The 17,813-nt window shown below is 48.1% G+C and overlaps 1 protein-coding gene across 5 annotated transcripts in view; it reads left to right on the forward strand.

Annotated features, from left to right (window-relative positions):
* Positions 1-17,034, forward strand: part of LYPD6 (LY6/PLAUR domain containing 6) — a 31,547-nt gene extending 14,513 nt beyond the window's left edge. For 3 of the 5 annotated variants that reach the window (XM_040560861.1, XM_040560864.1, XM_040560863.1), the window contains 4 exons: positions 8,832-9,011; positions 10,357-10,455; positions 12,902-13,032; positions 14,062-17,034. In XM_040560861.1, the coding sequence (XP_040416795.1) occupies positions 8,894-9,011; positions 10,357-10,455; positions 12,902-13,032; positions 14,062-14,223 (510 nt within the window). In that variant the 5' untranslated portion in view covers positions 8,832-8,893 and the 3' untranslated portion in view covers positions 14,224-17,034. Of the gene's footprint in view, positions 1-4,947; positions 5,094-5,169; positions 5,392-8,482; positions 8,576-8,831; positions 9,012-10,356; positions 10,456-12,901; positions 13,033-14,061 lie in introns of those variants that run through there. The other 2 variants (XM_040560862.1, XM_040560865.1) reach the window with 2 other exon arrangements.
* Positions 17,035-17,813: the final 779 nt, after the last annotated feature.

Raw genomic sequence — 17,813 nt, forward strand, 5'->3', positions numbered from 1 at the left:
TTCAGATGTTTCAAAGAAGGTGTTTTTATTTGTGTTAAATACTCCTGTGTGTGTGTTGTGGTACAAGAATGGTGGTGGTTTGGCTATGACCGGGGGTTGTCTTTGCTAGAAGCCTGTTTTCTCCTGAGGCCAGAGGAAGAGATGTCCTCTCAGACCCCTTATTTAGAGAGGTGTATGCTTACTGGCAGTGTTGGAAGTCATTGCCAGAAAAGGTCAATTTTAGAGAAATTAGTACATGAAGAGCCGTGAATCTCCAAGCCAGACCAGCGTCTCACTGATCAGACCTGTATTCCTCAACGAGGTGGGGGTGGGACTGAGAGTAGCGATCGGGTCTAATGAAAACCAGTAAATCACGGTAATCCAGCAGTGAAAATGTCAGGTGTGACATAATGAAAGCTATATATCGTGGCCCGAGGAATGCCGGATGATTCATGTGTGAAAGTGAAGCAAGTGGTTAAATCGGGGGGCATGTTTTGAAAACGACAAGAGCTTTAGCATGTTCTGGAGGTGAGCGTTCAAGGCAGATGAGTCGGAGCATGATTTTGAGGTATTCTTCAGCTATGCTGCAGATAATATCTCTCAGTTGGCAGACTCTGGAATTACCGATGATACTCCATAAACACTCCGTGCCTTGGGAAACTGGACTTTGTAATGCCAAGATGATGAGATATTTGGATCCAGCAACAGGCAGGGCAGATGAAGAGAGAAAAGAAGGAGCAGAGCAGTCTGCAGCGAGGAGGGCTTCTGACGAGGTGGGGGTTTAATGGAGCAGTGTCTGCACGTGGGAAGCACACCGAGGTCTCACAGGCTAAGCCAAGGATACCGCGTTACTGCTTCCCATCGTGGTGGAGGTGATCGAAGTTTTTCAGTTGTCCCTTTTCACCCACAAGTTAGAAAAATAAAGGAATTAAACGTGGCGTGTCCCCCACCCCACCCCGGGGACAGGAGCCAAATAATTAATTGAATTCAAATAACTCTTGCAAGTCTTACAGAGCAAAGGGGGAGTTGTTTGTTTTGGGTTGTGCTGGGTTTTGTTTTTTGGAAAAGCTATTGAAAGCCTTAATGAATTAATGGTGCTGGATGGTAGAGTTTGTTTACTCTGTGGATTAACCAGACAGCTGAAAGAGCACTAATTGGTCAGTTCTAATTTGGGTTTCTTTTACGTAACTTTAATGAAATGTAGCTTCTCTGATGTTTATACCAAATAAAGCATGCTTTAGTATCTCGGGACGATGGTGGAATAACTGTGTAGAGCTTTATGAGAAAAGCATGTCAACGTCAGTTTTGCATGATAGAAGATACGAAATCAGTTTAATTTTGTTTCTTAATGACTAACGATGGAAATTTCTGCAAAGGCAGGTTTCCTACCGTGTCTGTTACAGTCCCTGTGGAGCAAAGGGGGTGGCAGTGCTAACAGCAGAACAGTGCAAGATGAAGGTCTGGTTTATTTTGATGCACAGCCCAGGTTTTGGATGCCAGCTCTGACTTGGAGTGATGGGGACGAGCACAAAAGTGAACTACTTTTTCTATCACGAGGAAAATGGGGTTGGGATGCTTACTGTAAAGCATGGATGAGGCTGGGCTCGTTGTTTACTAACCTCGATGCGGGCGCTGGCAGCGTGGCGCTGGAAATCGCCCGTTTCCAATTATTTCCAGTTGCCTTGAGGGCTGGCTGCCGACACCAGCACCTCCTCCTCTGCAGCCCGGCTTCAGGCGCGCTCTTTGGAAGCGTTTCCCCACCGCGTCCTGACCGTGTTTGTGCCAGGATTCGCGTGCGGGTCGGCAGCCCGGGCCTGGCATGAACTCTGGGTGAACCGCCGGGGCCGTCTGCGCACGGGCTGGGCTGGTGAAAAACCGCCCGGGGTTCGTTAGCGGCTGCAGAAGCACATCACATTGTTCTGCAAAAAAAAAACACCACAGTGCTGTGGCATGAATGGGCAAGGCAAATATGTTGGGGACCATCTCACCCGTCACGAGGAGCAGGAGCGGGCTGATGCTGCTTACACTGATGTTGGTGGCAAAGCTTTCATTTCCTGTCCGTGGGGGGAAAGCCCAACTTCTCAGCTAGTTCATAATAAAACCATCTTCTTTTCCCAACGTCGGGTTTTTGGGGCTGTTCTCCCGGCTTTTACAGACCTTGTGTTGGGTGGATGCTGGGCAGCCTGTGGTTTAGTGCCTAATCTAGCATGTCAAATGTGCGGGGTGATGTGCGATAAGAACTGTCACACACAGCTCTGAAGATCTGAGGGCGAGGGCAGGAGCAGACCGAGGACACAATGGTGCAGATTGATGTATGGTTTTATTAAAGCACAGTTTGTTGCATTGTGGACAGGCATTTCAGCTCGTTCTTTAGCAGCAATGTCTTCTGCAGTGGTTAATACTGCACTGATGCCCGCGTCCTTGGCAGCTTTTATCAGCAAAAGAAGTTACTTGTTGTCGGCAATGTTGGTACAAAACTGCTGCACCTAACCCTGCTGGAGAGCAGGAAAAAAATAAGTATCTTTCCTTTGAAGATGCCTTTTTTTTTTTTTCCCAATTAGATTTTGAGACGTCACTAAGCTGTTTTTTAATTCTGCCTGAGCATGCTTGGTTAATTGGGCAGAGCTCATTTTGTTGATCAGGTTTTGGTGCTTTGGCCCTCCGCTCTGGTCTCTCCCCAATTATTCCGTGTAACCGTCTCCTCTCGCAGCCAGATCTGTAATCCCACCCGTCCGAAACCGACGGCCTTGTTTGAGACCCATTTTCCCCAAAATCCTTCCAGCCATTCTCTTGCAATTTTTTACAGCCTGAATTTTCTGTTGCTGGAGCACAAACAAACTGCTCTGTGAGTTTTTCCAGGACTGGCCTCAGGCTAAGCCGTCCCTCCTTTGATCTTTTAAAAACACTGAGCTTGTGCTGACGGTCTTCCTGGTCCCTAGATTGTCCTGATTCCCTAGACTTAATAAAAATGTAACCTGAAGAGCCCAGCGGGATAAGCTGATCCTTTTAAAACTCCTGTGTCTACATGCGAGCCAGGTACCTGGAAAACTGTTTTAGTGAAGAGTTTCATGTCTGGGTTGCAGATTAGATCATTACCAGCTCTGCTGTATGGGATACACACTCCTGTTGGTTTGGTTTCCCCTCTTATAATTTTATCATTTGCATTTTGCAGACTTATGAGAAACTTTGGTCTTCTGTTGTTTCTCATGTGTCTTATTAGGCATATGCTTCAGAAAATGCCTTAATAATGTAAACTTTATTGGCTGTTGTTATTTCACTTGTCTCTTTGTTTATTTTCAGTGTTTTTTAGCTGGTAACGTGGTGCAATTTTTCCCCCCTTTCCTGGGGCACGCATTGCACAGAAGTGCAGTCAGCGCTTCCACCTGCTTTCACTGGAATATTTTTTGCTTGAAACTTAAATAGGAAGGATGGGACCGGAGTGATCCCACTGGCTGTTGCCATACAGAAATTTACCTCGTTTGCCCGTCTGGACCAGATTAGGAGGCTGGAGACTGTTGTGGGAGACACCAAGATTTCAGCCATGGCACAACAGAGCCCATGTGCTTGCTGTGCCCCTGCCCCAAACCTCCCTGCCCCGGGCACAGCGGCTGCTTCCTGCTGGGTTTACCACAAGGAGCCGTGCACGATGTGTGGTGCACACCGACAGCATCCCCAACAGGAGCCCTTACAGCCATGCCAGCGAACTGAAATCTTTGTTTAGCAGAGAATTTAACAATTTAAGCTCCCCTCCTCTTTGCAGAGGGGCCCAGACACTGGTACTCGAGAGATTTATTTTTTTTCCTTATTATTAGTGGGAAAATCCCAGGATTTCTGTGCTCATGCATGGTTTCCTTCTCCTCCGCCTGTGTGGAGCCGGGCTGTCTGGGGCTCACGTGCATCGAGGTCAGCCCCTGCGCGCTGCCACCACTGCAGCGGATGTCCCCATGCCATAACCCATCACAGAGCAGCGGGGCCGCCCGCCACAATTCTCAAATTGGGCCAAATCCATTGATTTCAGGGTTTGTTGCTCCTCCTGCCTCTGTGGCAAGCCCTGCAAAAAAATGCAGTATAGGTCTCACAATGATTTATTGGATCTTCCCTGCCCGTCTTTCTAATTCAGGGCTGGTGATAGTCACAGGCTTGAATATTACATCTAATTAAAAATAAAATAGCCATGGCCCTGTGCCACTGGGTGTTGCATGTGGTGGAGTAAAATGGGAATGAGTTATGTCTCACTTTGAATTTCTCGCCTCCTCAGTTTGACAGATTTTAATTTCCATAAATTGTGTTTTCTCTTATGAAGATTATGGCCTGCCTGAATTTTAAGCTAGCTTTTTTTTTTTTTTTTTTTTGGGCCCTCTGTGCCCAATACCAAGTATCTGAAATATGCAAGTAAAACGTATCTACTTCAGCTTTCTTCTGCATTTACCTGAAGCCGAACTATCCTCTGGGGATGTGTGAATATAAGCAAAGTTTTACCATGCTCATTGAAACGACTGTACCTAATACCCTAGGTCAAGTATTTGTACAGGTCCAAAGAAAATGCCAGACTTCTTGTCAGACTGAAAGTAGAAGCAGTGAGGGTCGTCTAACGAAGATGTCTTGCTACCGTGTCTTGGTAAAGATGGGATTGCATCAGGGAAGAGGGTGGGAGAGGGAACATATTGCACCCCCTGCACTGCCCCAGGACGCGGGCTTTTAGCTCAATGAACTGCAGGCTTTGTAATTATCAGCAAGGAGATTAGATTGCCCATGTTTCTGGGAGTAATTTGAGCACTAATTGTGTTTGATTGTTTAATTACTCTTGCTTACTGGGATAGAGGAGAGGCAGTGAACTCTTTACAAGAGCTTCTGTGGGTTCTTCAGACAGAAGTTGCGTGCACCTCGCTGCATCCCGGCGCATCGGGAGGCTGGTGTGTATTCAGCCCTTTCCAGGGCTGAACCAGAACGAAAGTCTCTAAAATGCAGGTGGAAAGAAGCTTAACCAAGGTGGTGGTGCAGACTTGTGTGCGGTGAGAAGACTGCAGCCAGTGGAGGTGCAGAGCCTCTGGAATCGCTGCCCAGGATCCCGCACAGCTGCTGAAGCTTCAGTTCACATTTGTCTTTGGACAGCGGTAACGTTGCATGGATAGAGGTTTGGGTTTTGTTTTTGGAGCTGTGGAGAGATGTGCATTAATGCATATATTGTAGTTTCAGAAGCGGAAATTCTTACCTGCAGCGATAAGGGAACTGCGTGGAGGAAACGCAAAGAACAGTGAGATAACTTGCAGGAGCTGGGAAAGTCACGCTGGTAACGTGCCCGAGGAGCGATTACTTGCCTGCATCCAGGAGCAGATCTTCCAGCATCGCCCTGCGTGTAGCTCCTTCGGCTTCGCGTACCGCTCATAAATAATCGTCCTAGCACGGCGTGGTGTAAGTCGCTACAGCTGCCCTTGCACGTGCGGTGCTTGTGGTGTGGTTTCTCGCAGGTGTTGCTGCTTTGGCACGCTGTGCTTTGTACCTCGGGGCCGACACGTCTTACTGCTGAGAGGGAGCTTTCATTTGCTCCTGTATTTCTATTTATCTGGAGGCAAAAATGCTGCTCTAGGGCACTGAGATGGAGGATCTTCCATGTGAAAAGATAAGTGTAAGATTAGAGAAATTTGGAGATGGGGCCTGGAGAGCAAGGAGGGGATGTAGGAGGAAGGTGGAGCCGAGATGTCAGCAGAAGTTATCCCAAGCATCAGCCTCCTGCAAGACCGGGCAACCTCAATCTGCACCAGACACCCACCTGGGGGGGACCTGACCACTGCAGCCTGTGCCTTGCTTGCGCGAGGAGGAGAACCACAGAAATGCCCACAAATCGGGGATTTCTTCATGCCTGAGTGTTTGTATGGGGAGATTTGGTGTTTATAAAGAGCTGTAGCAGTGGCTTGCTGCTCCTGGCCTTCGGTGGAGGCCAGCTAGGAGATGTCTACCTCTAGATACCTGGATATCTAACCTGTGAGGACAAAGACGTCCTCACAAACAGTCGCTGCCTCTGACAACGCGTCTGCCCCAGAGCCGGAGGTCTGGCACTGGGCTTTGGGGCTGGGGACCTCCCATTGTCTGCGGCAAGGTGCCGGCGAGGACGACATGCCGCCTCCCTAATGAGACCTGACAAACGGGCCATTGGGCTGCTGCTTAGGGAATTTAGTGGTTAATTTCCACAGTGGCGTGTCAGGGCAGAGGGCAGGAAGAAGTAATCCTGCTGCGGAGCGGGCCGAGGATGCCTTTCCGTCTGAAAGGTGCTGGTGAAGCTGGAAAGATTGAGTTAACTGGGGCTTCTGTGTCAGTGCCCCGGGCCTTTTGTAAACAGACTGTATGATCTAAATACCATGCGACTATTTCCCCTAACTACGGCCCAGTATCAAATTCAGACCGGGCCATGCCATTTGCTGTTAGGCTGCTGCGTGCACTCTGCTAAATCTGGAAGGGAGCGGAGTTAATTCAGTAGAAAAAAATGTGGCACCGTGCGCTGAAGAGCAAGGCGGCAGCTCAGCGATGGCTGATGCAGCAGCTAAAGTGGTTTGGAGAAATATTTTTGTCCAACATTTGGTGATTTTTGGCTGGAAGCCATGAACTAAAAGGGTCTTGTTGGAAAGGGAAACTGTCTTCACGTCCTTAATATGGAATTTCTTAGGGCTCACAGGCGTTACGAATGGAAGCCATCTTTCTAGAAAAATATCAATTTGGAGGGGGTAAGAAAGGGTAACTGAAAACTGGTTTTAGTCAAAAGTTTGCAGGTTTTAAGTAAAAGATTTGCATCCATAATGACTCATATCTTTCCTTTAAAAATGAAAAAAATGATACTTTTTATTTGTGTGTGTGTAAAAACAGGGGGAATGAGTGTGAGCAGTAATTACTGATCCACTGATTTTATTTGAAATTATTTTTGGGTATTCCACTCTCCATGAAATATCAGCATTATCTTAAATATCAACAAATATTTCTTTAGTCAGACGTAGTATATTCGTTTGTGCATTTTGACCAAAGAACAGAACTTATATTTATGTGTACCCACGTGTACATATCTGAAGTATTGGTAAAACATTGAGTATTCAGATTTCTGACAATAGATACTTCTGTCTATGCCTGGGTATCTCCCTTCACGCTATCTATATGTGTATTTGTGCAACAACCTGCTATAAAATGCTTGTTGTGAAGAGCAGTGTCTGCAACAGTGGCAGGTGTTTTGTTAAATAGCCAATATCAACTTCAGCAACTCCTCTACTCTGCTCAGGAATTTTTGTAAGTTTTTTTTTTTTTTTAAATTCCTCACCTATAATTAAATCTGTTTCAAACATACAGAATGGAGGTGGGTAAATGAATTCTCTCTATTTATTTGTGGTTCTTGCAACTCCTCGGAAGTGGTGTTGGCAATTAAGCTATTTGATTACAAGAGGCACGACTGGGGTATTTTTAGCGTGCAGCTGGAGGATTTCTGCCTCCCTTTCACACAGGACTAACAACCACTTGTCCCCTGGTTCTGACAGCTAGGCAAGTTCTAACAGCTACATGGAAATTTGGCTGAATAAGCAGCTGGTTCCAGAAAATAAGGAGCTCGTATGATGGAGGGACAACTGGTGTCCTCAACTGGCAGACTTTGAGCAGTACTATGGATACAAACACCTTTTGTGACTATGCTGGGAAAACCCAAAAATTGTTTTTGTATTATATGTGGGAGGACTCACCTACGGAGCCTAAACACACCTCGTTTGCTTCTGCTATGTGGTGTGTGACTTGTATTACGTGTAGATATGTGCCCTGAAAGCAAGAACAGGCAAACTGGAGTATACCTGCTTGGTGCCATTGCTTGTGCACTCAATGCTCCATCTCCTTGCGTTGCCCTCAGCTCAGAGACATCAGGACATGTGGTGATTAAGCTCCAGATCAGGGTGTATTTGGGCACGAGGAGCTCAGAAATGCGACTAGCCCTAAATGCAGGCAGGTAGCCCGCTGCCTCGCCGGGGTGGGCTCCGGCTGGCTTTGCTGGGGCTCTTCCTGAGACCACACAGGCAGCCACCCGTCCTCATTCTTTTTGCTTTCATGTGGCTGGGAGAGGCTCGTTTTATTTCCTTTCTGTTTCTAATCACGATTTCATTTTCCCCTGGCTGATGCACATCTGTGGAGTAGACCCGATGGAAACGGGCACTTCCTTCTCTGAAAGGTTAAAACAACAGCAGTTAATGCACCGCACTAAGTGCTATCTGTTTCCGTCAGTATTTTTATGGATTGCATGGTGTTTTAATAACGGGACTGTTTTCAGACAAGAGCCAAGCCCAACGACAGGCCCCCAGTAGCCATTGTGCTGCTGGTCCCACGTAGGCCTTGAGCAAGAAGCAAATCCTCCACCACCAGACAAAGGTTCGGAGGCAGCAGCAGGAGGTTGTGTCACGACCCCTGACCACCTCTCCCCCCAAAAAATGTTTGATTTATTAAATAATGTTAAATAATTAGTACATAAATAATGTCCCCTGGGCTCATTGCAGACCTGCCTTTCACAGCTTCCTCTGGCCAGGAGAGGGCTGGGCAAGGCCCGGGGAGGGGCCAGGGATGTCACTGAAGAGGAGCCGAGGTAATCGCAGGATGGTTGAAGCTGGAGGCACCGCTGGGTCCATCAGGCCCAGAAGTGGGTCCATCCATCCTGCTCGAGCAGGGCCACCTACAGCAGACTGCCCAGGACCATGTTCAGGTGGCTTTTGAGCCTCTCCAAGGAGGGAGACTCGGCCGCCTGCGTGGGGGCCGGGGGCTGGTGGGAGCAGCCTGGTTTTGGCGAGGTGGGGTTGCTCCATCCACGCCATCTCCTCACTTCTGTGTTTTGCTGTCCCTAGGTGAGCTTTCTGACCGCTGCCGCACTCCCAGGGCCACCGCATGAGCACGGCCTCGGCGGGCGATGGCCTCGCAGCCCAGGCTGGCCCGCGTCCTGCTGCTCGGCCTCGTGGCTGGCTGGCTGAGGGCCGCGCAGCCCCGGGACTTCACGGTGAAGGACATCGTCTACCTCCACCCCTCCAGTAAGCATGGACCTTTGTTTCCCAAGGGGATTAAAGTGTTGCAGACAGCGTGGCAGGGGCTCCTGGTTTGCTGTATTTTTGGCTTCAAGGGTTTCTGGCCACCTCGGCCACACGGTTTGTCCAGGCACATCGATAGTTGTGAGCAAGAGTCAAATGTGACCATGCGCAGCTGTGGCACAAACTGTTCACAACTTTATTTCTGTAAGTGCCTGAAATAATGATATAGCAGTGTTATGCATCTTCAGGTCTTCCATGGACTGTCCTTTTAATAGTTCGTTTGTTGTTCGTGTACAAGCTTTGATTTAATTCCACGAGAGTGCTAGCAGAGCTGTGCCTGCCATCTGTTCCCAGAAAAAAACTTGTCATTTCAGAATTTGGCTTAAAAATTTTATATTCTATACAGACAAGATGAAATTCTTATATGGTTATGCCCATAACTGTGATCTGCTAATTGTCCAGGGTGAGGTGGGTGAGTTTAATCAGTGCTGTGCTGTTGTCCCACCCCAGACTGTTCCTTTAGGGCAGCATCAACCCACTGGAGGTGCTCCCACCTGAAGAGACTGGAGAAAGGAGGACAGCTGATAAGCAGCGAGTCCTTCTGCATGGCAAAGGCCACCTCTGGTACCTAAATGGGGTCCGGCCCGCACCACTGTGCTCCGAGGGTGGGCAAGGGGAGGCGGTGAGGAGGACTGAGACGTGGCTCACGAGGCCTCAGAGGCTCAGCTTGCTTCGCCTCGCAAAGATAAATGTGACCCAGTCACCATTTGGCTTCTGAGACGGTGGCAGCGTCTTGAAGACGTATTGAATGTGCTACAGAAACCCTGCCAGGAGACCACTTAGAAGCTGGGCTCTTCATTTGGTGAGATAATCAAGGATGGAGGCTGCTGTTAATGGCTGGAGGTCCAGCAGATAGATATTTTTTCCCTTTAAGGACATCAGCCTGCCTTCAAAAGTGGCCATTCATTTCCTCGGCAGGACAGTGTCCAGAAGTGTTTAATCCATCTGATACCATGTTATCAGCACTGGTAGAGTAACAGTACTGGATGCGAGCTCTGAAACCAAGAGAACAAACACTCCTTGCTCTCATTAGTACCCTTTGAAGTGAGTAGTAGGCATTTTTCCTGGGTAAACATGGCTGAACAGAGTCCTTATTGCAGGTGTACATGTCCTCCTGATGCTGCTGGTGGTGGCAGGGTTCTTACAAATAAGGACTAACTCGTGGTGAAGTTGACAGCTATATTGGTAGTAAGACTTGTCTGAAAAGAAGGAATGTTGCCATGTGCCTTTGAAAAGCAGAACCGGATTAATTGGGTCATTCTAACTGAATATACTTTATTCCTTTCAGCCACGCCATTTCCTCATGGATTTAAATGCTTCACCTGTGAAAAGGCAGCAGATAATTACGAATGCAACCGCTGGGCTCCGGATGTCTACTGTCCAAGAGGTAAGCAGCCACACGCTGGTGTCACCCTACCTTGCAACACCTGCTCAATGCCCCGGCCGCAGGGACAGCGCTGAGCTGTTCTTCCCTCAGTGTACTGCAACGCCGGCGGTCGCTGCTCCTGTTTGTGAGCCTCCTCTACGTGGAAGATGTGTAAGTGATACAAATAATCCTTTAAGCTTTTCTGTCCCTTTGCAGTGGGTGAAGTTTAGGACTTTCATCTACTCCCCGTACTCCTCCAGCTCGGTTACAAATTAAATCAGGCTCATGTTTATTTAAGGGTTGTATTTCTTTACTGGTGTGTATGGGACCAGTCGCTGCTTTGTTCACTCCCCTCCCTTATGGCACAAGGCCCCACCTCACTGACACACCTCAGGGCAGCTGAAACCAGCTCTTTTTGGGTGGTATCGAGATCTTTGCAGTGTCTTGGGTTATTAACTCCCATCACTCTGAAGGTGAGGACATCTCAGGGCATTGGGTGCCTGTATCCAACATCCAGATATCAGCAAGATCCTCAGCAAGCTCCCTCACCTTGCTGAGACCCTCAGGAGACATTAAGGTTGTCCCCAGCCCCTGATAGAGCCTGTTCACAACCAGAGAACGTGGGCAGTGCCACTGCAGACATGGGAACCGTGCTGGGGACACAGCTGTCCCCGTGGCAGCGGGATGCTGCCTGGGTCATCCCTCAGCTGGTACCCTCTGTAGGCCCAGCACCACTGCTCTGCCTCTATCTGGCACCTCTCTGGTCTCTTGGGGGATATTACAAGTGTCGTCACGAAAATATTTATCTTGGAAAGAAAAAGAGAGTAGCTTGAATTCCAGACTAACCAGCTGTGTTTGCAGCCTGTGTCAGAGAGCTTTATCTGCTTCAGAATTTATTTGTTCAAAGAGCTCAAATTGGTACGACATCAACAATAATAAAACGATCAGGCTGGTTGGCACCAGATGAGACCAATATTCCTGGACACTCCCTGTTTTGACAACAGTAGGTGGTATTTGAGGTGATTAATGACGATGTTACCAGCACACAAGCCCGTAGCTTGTGTAAGGAGACAGGCGTGACTCCGAGGCCTGCATTTAGCAATAACCAGCAGAACTGACTTGACCAAAAACTGTTAATCTGGAAAGAGAAGTTGGTGCTTAATAGCTGTCAGGGGAGGGGAACACCCTGCTTTGGTGCGGGATGTTAGAGGTGGGAACGGGCGAGCTGCGAACCTGGGGCTACCTGTGAGCTCCAGAACAGAGGGCTGCTTATCTCCTGAAACCGCATGTAGGACGTGAGGGGTACCACATTTTAGGTATGACAAAATTTTTTGCAATGGAAAGTTAAAGCATGAATCCCTGTACTGAGCAGAGACTGGGAGAAGCACTTCCTAGAAGACAGGGCTCCTGCTGTGCATTAGCCTTGTTTTCTGGTATTTATTAGCTTCAGCTCAAGCAGAAACTGTTAGTGATCTAATTTGTATGGGAATACTGCACTTAATACTCTCAGTCCTCTATCTTTGGACATCCTGTGGGTGGGCCAGCAACTTGTGCAATGGGCGATCATCACTGCAGCAGTGCTGAAGCTCCAGCCGCCGAACACGGCGGCCAAAAACGCTGCTGGAGGTGGCAGTCTGGGAAGCCGGCTCTCACAAGCCGATGTGCTGCTCTGGGCCGCGTGGAGCACCATGTCTTGTGTTTCTGTACCCAGCTTAAAGCAGAGAGGTCAAACTTCTCTCGCTGGGCACATCCCTGCTCTGCTGGCTTGCTTAAATTTAGCCTGTCTGGGACCTGACTCACCTTTTTGGAGCAAGCTGACTGCTGCCTAAGGTACTACAGTGCTTAAGAACACCACCTTTCATGCTGCGATATCTTGTTTGAATTGCTCTGAATTTTTGTTCTTTTAGGTAATAAAAATGTATAGGAGCTGTGCCCATGAAGCACATGGGGTCCCCCTCTGTCCCTGTCCCCAGAGCAGTACCTGTGGGTTAGGCGTGGTGCTTCACGTTGTGCAGGGGAACAGACGCATCTCCAAGATGGTTGCACAATATTTGCTAAAATACATGCTATCTGTTAACCTAGAACAAGCTTGGAAACAAGAAAGAAACCACCTTGAAAGAGTTATAGGGTGCTAGAAGCTTTATTTGTTTCATCTGGGCCCTGAGAATTCCTCAGAGAAGTGAGAACTGTTACTGTGATTATCCAACATGTGTGTTTCTTTAGTTTGTCTGCAACGTACAGACCCACTTTACTGTTGGGAACAAATCTTTGAGTTCCAGAATGCTTTGAAGTCTTGGGTTTGGGTCAGAGCTTGCAGTGTGCGTTTAGTGACATCTATGTATTGTAATAAATACAACAACGTTCTCTTTTTTTTTGAAATGCTAAGGTTTCTTTCCTATTTCTTCTTACGTTTAGACTATCAAAGGCCTTGAATTTGTCAGTTAAACACATTTTCTGTGCTTCCTAGGTACAAGGTACTGCTTTAGCCAACACATGATGAAAGTTACCGGGGAAAGCGTATCCGTCACCAAGCGCTGTGTGCCACTGGAGGACTGTCTGTCTACTGGATGCACATATGTAAAGCACGAGGAATACAAGGTTAGGAGAATTGCCTTTTCCTTGTATAAACACTGGGCAGAATCTGTCTGGCCCCTGTCAGGAATCCGACTGGTTCGGTGGGTAAATCAGCCTCGTCAGAGATGGAGTTTCTGTTCTTAACGAGCTCCAGCTCATTTCCATTTGTTAGGGAAACAAAGGAATAGTCTCTCCCAGAACAAAAGCGTAATCTCTGTAAATAAGTGTCCTGGCAGCAGCTCAGAGGAGAAAACCGCTCCCCTCTGCCGGGAAGTGGGAAGTGCTTTGCGTGGTGCTGCAGCCTCTGCTCCATGACCCTCCCTGGCCTTCTGCCGGAGAGGGGCAGGGGAAAGCCCCCAGACCACAGCAGCAGAGGTTTGTATTTGAATAGAATGGTTATGCATAAAAGATGCTTCTGAAGGTTGATACTCAACCTTTCCAAACTTCTCCAGCGGGTTAAAATCAAAGAGCTTTCTGGATGGTCAGGCACTCAGCAGTCCCTTCTGCGCTTTGCACATCCTTACCTTGGTGCTCTCGGCCTCCAGTGCATTAGTGGCCTTGTTGCTCTAAATCTACTTGCTCCAGCAGAGAAATATTGCAGCTGAGCTTTCCTGCCCCCAGGGAGCAGAGCTGCAGGCAGGCAGTGCTCGTGGACTGCCACGAGAAGTGTCTCAACCCAGTGCCTGCATACAAAGTGAAGGCAGCAACAAAAAACCTATGGGAATAGTTGCCCATTTCTATGAGCTCTGGCTCTACTTCTGCCAAACAGCAGTGGTTTTTTTCCATCATTTTTTTTTTTTTTTTTAGTGGGGAGAAAAGATAAATAACCTCTTCAACCGGACATTCTCTGCACTAGCCGATGTATTGTTCTTGCACAGGTGGAAGAGCTTGCTGAATCACTCTTGAAGTAGATGGGCTTAAAAGAAACCCCCCAAAAAATATATCATTATGGTGACTGTGCTGATTTGCAAACGTCACATAATTTCCTGTCCATCTTTGTTCAGTGGCAGTGGTATTTTTCAAATAACCGAGTTAACACCTCCTTTCTTTCAGGTATGCACTTCCTGCTGCGAAGGCAGCATCTGCAATTTGCCACTCCCAAGGAACACAACAGACGCCGTGTTCACGACCCTGTCCCCGCTCAGCAGCACAAAAGGACTTTCCTGTCCCGTAACGCTGACAGCCGCCTGCCTCCTGTTGGGGTTCCTCTCGTAGCATCGCCTTGTGCTGCTCCACGTGGCACACGGACACGAGGATCCAGCCTCCTCACATGTGCTTGGGACCTGCGTTTTGGAGCTGTCTTTGAAAAACTGACTTTTGTTAACAGTGAACTGGTGATCCTGGTATGTAGATGAATTTGAAGGGGGTTAAAAAACCATGTTTCTTTACCGTTTTCTGAAGAAACTCATGCAAAACGTGTCCAGAATTAGGGCTTAGACTGATGCATACGCTTTTCTAAATGTCTGTCTTTTCTCCAAGAATTTTTTTTATTTAGAAGCACTCCATCACTGCCACCTCCTGTTATCACCACTTGCTCAGTCGAAACTTTCTCGTTTTCATCATTTGGCGCAGCAATTGCTCCAGTTAGCCCGCTTTGAGAACGTGTGGTAAATCGCATAGAGCTGCTCTGCCTCTGCAGGCTTTACCTTCTTTCCTCCCCTCTCTTCTCCTCTCCTCCTGTCGGAGGGGGGACAAGCCATGCGCTGCAAGGAGCAGGTCGGAAAGGAGCCATGGCAGCTTGGGGCCATCCAGCACCACACCACGTGGGTTCTTCCTCCGAGGCTGTCCACAGCCAGCAAGAAGCGGCACCCCACAACAGCCCGCACTTCGCCACATAGGTGGGTTGTATTTGGGTGTCAAGGCAGAGGGACTCCAAAACTGGAGCTCCTGAAGCAGTGCTGGGAGGGAGGTGGATGAACAAGCCCTGACCTCCACGCGGGGAGCTGGCAGCTCTGGCTTTGTGGTGCCAGCGTTGGGGCGTTTACACGTCTCTGCGCTCTGGCACGTGGTCCTGTGAGCTGTCACCTTGGTCCCGATGCATCAAAAGAGGCTTGAGCAGGACTCCAAGCATGAATAACCCTGCTGAGCCACACGCCGTGGGCACCTTGGTCCACAAGCGACGGGGAGCGGCAGGTAAGCGAGGTGAGGCTGGCCTCTGCATGGCTCCTGCTGTGGTGTCTCCCCAGTGAATTAGTATCGGTCGTTTCTTCACGACTTCAGAGTTATGCACGCAGCATCACTGAGGTACCGGGAGCTTTAAGTTGAAAAGGTAAAAATTGAGAGAGAGGAGTAGGCAATGGCAGTCTGGACAAGGGGACACACGGTTACTGCATGAGAGAGGCTGGATCCTGAACAGCCTGTCTCGTTTTGTTGACACACTGCCATTGCAGAGTATGGAATACCACTGGCTGCAGCTTTGTGTTGGTGACCTGTGGTTCTGCTTTTGTTTGGACATAGTGTATGCAATATTTATTTTTGTATGTTGAGTAGGCTCTAAAGTGTTCAAACAGTACTTAACACAGTTATTGCCAGGAAAGAAAAAAAAAAAAAGGTGGTTTTGCAAATGGGTAAGCCTGTAGTATATAAATTATCATAAATATATATATATATATATATATATATAATGTTTTGCATCACTGTTGAAAAAGAATTGACTTTGTTTTGCAAGGTCAGTTATAAAAACAGGGTGTCCGTGGACTTCTTTTAAAGCTAAACAATTATTATTTTTTTATTTAAAAAACCCCACCATAGTCATAAATTGTTCTTTGATGGGCTAATTTTGGCTAGTCGTGCTCCAAGGTAACTTGGACATTTTGATGTGAGATAAGTATTTTTAAAATTTACATATATACTTATTGTCAAAATTGAACTTTGAGCACTGGTTCTTTCATTTTTTTTTACCTTTGCATATAAAAACTAATCTTTCAAGGACAGCCTAGCTGCTGGCACTCAAAACCTTGCATTTTGAAGTCCTTTCAGTTCTCCTGTGACTTGCTCACAGCTCTCTAGTGTTAAGGGGGTAGTTGCAATCTGCTATTTTATGCCAGTTAGACCTACCTTGGAGACCCTGAAAACAAATCGGCCGTGCTGTGTCCGGCCTGTGCCCTCCTGTGCCAGCTCTCGGGAGCAGAGCTGGGTGCTGGCTGCTGGCAGAGCTGCTTGCTGCGTGTGCCCTGGGAGCAGGACAGAGGGGACGAGTTCTTCTCCTACTGCAATTTAAATATTTAGTGATTACTATTATCCTGCAGAACTGGAGCTGGGGTTGGGAATGCCCTCGTGCTTCAGCTGTTCCGGTGTGCGGCCTCCCCGTGTTTGCCCCATCCTGTGCAGGTGGTGGCTGTTCAGCAGTGGGATTCTTTAACCTAACTCTCCCAACCTAACCTGTGCTATGATAACTCCAAACCCGCTGCCTATAACCACGTGGATCACGCTGCCCAAGGGGCAGTTTCCTTCCCAGGGAGCTGGAGGAGCGCTGCCGCCACGCGAGGAGGTGCCAGCGGGGAGGTGACACGTGTGCCACCGCCAGCTGCCTGACGAGTGGCAGAGAGCCACCCGCCACCAGGAGCATCTGGCAGAGAGCTGCCTTTGGGCTGTGCTCGGGTGGACCTCAGGCAGACCGGAGACATTTCGGGGCACCTGGTAGCGCTCCCTGCCCACAAAGACTGCAACTCCACCGATCCAGGTCATACATCAGCATTACAGAGGCGTTGGAGCAAGCTGGGTACTTCAACTCCCTTTGCAGTCAGTGAAGGATAAGGTGGCCTTCTTCATATGCCAAGGTGGGGGCAAATTGTGTCAGCTGCGGCATGCGATGGGACTGAAAAGAGCGAGTCCAGGGGATGGAGAAGAAGCTGAGACCCTGCACGACTCTCCCCCCGTTGGGGGTCTCTTAGAGCATTTAATGCTGAGCTGCACCATATTTATTGTCATGCTCTAGATAGGTGATATTCTCTTTAAATGTCTAATTTTTTTTTTAAACTATTGTAAATGCTGTACATTTGTATAAATAAATGTTTTAAATCTTCAGGTGATGTGTGATGTGTCTGATAAATGCCCCGTTGCCACCGCCAGCCCTGCTCTTTGCCCCCTTTCCTTCCCCAGGGTCCAGAGAGGAGCTGTATTTAGAGCACTTTCACTGCTGCTGCTTTAACTCCTGCTCTGGCTGATGAGCCTTTCCTCCTACCGAGCTCCCATGGATTTGTTACTTTTTTTTTATAGTATTTAATAAAATAAGTTTGAGGAGGTTACTGCTTTGTTTGTGACCCATGGATCCTCATTTCCTTCAGCTCCTCTTAAAAAGCTTTGAGTTTTCCCTAACTCTGTTGCCACTCATTTAGTCCCAGTGCCTTCTGGTGGTATTCATGCAGTTATTTCCAGCTTGTTCTCCTGAAACCAACGCTTATTTGGATGTAAGCTAGTGAAAGGATTCCGACAAAGTAAGCTTTGAGCTATATGCTCCAAATAATAAAAAAGTTACAAATGTTTTTGTAAGTTAAAGATATAAGACTATATCTAGTATGGGATATGCTGACGGTCCCTGTTCCTGACACAGAAGTGAATTTGCACGTTTTTTCCTAATTCCCTGGCTGTGCCGAGTCTTTCCTGGCCACGGAAGGATGGGAAAGTAACACATCAAAGCTTGCAAGGGCACAACGGCAAGAAACCAGGAACAATGGGTGAGCACATCGTGCAATTAATGCTACGTGCCTAAAGCAGCAGCAGGAGGCTTTAAGAGGGGTTAGTGTCAAGACGTTGGCAGGTCTCGCTTAGTAACAAAAGATGCGACGGCACCTTACCTGCGAGCT

This window comes from Cygnus olor, chromosome 6 (assembly GCF_009769625.2).
Source record: "Cygnus olor isolate bCygOlo1 chromosome 6, bCygOlo1.pri.v2, whole genome shotgun sequence".
NCBI lineage: Eukaryota > Metazoa > Chordata > Aves > Anseriformes > Anatidae > Cygnus > Cygnus olor.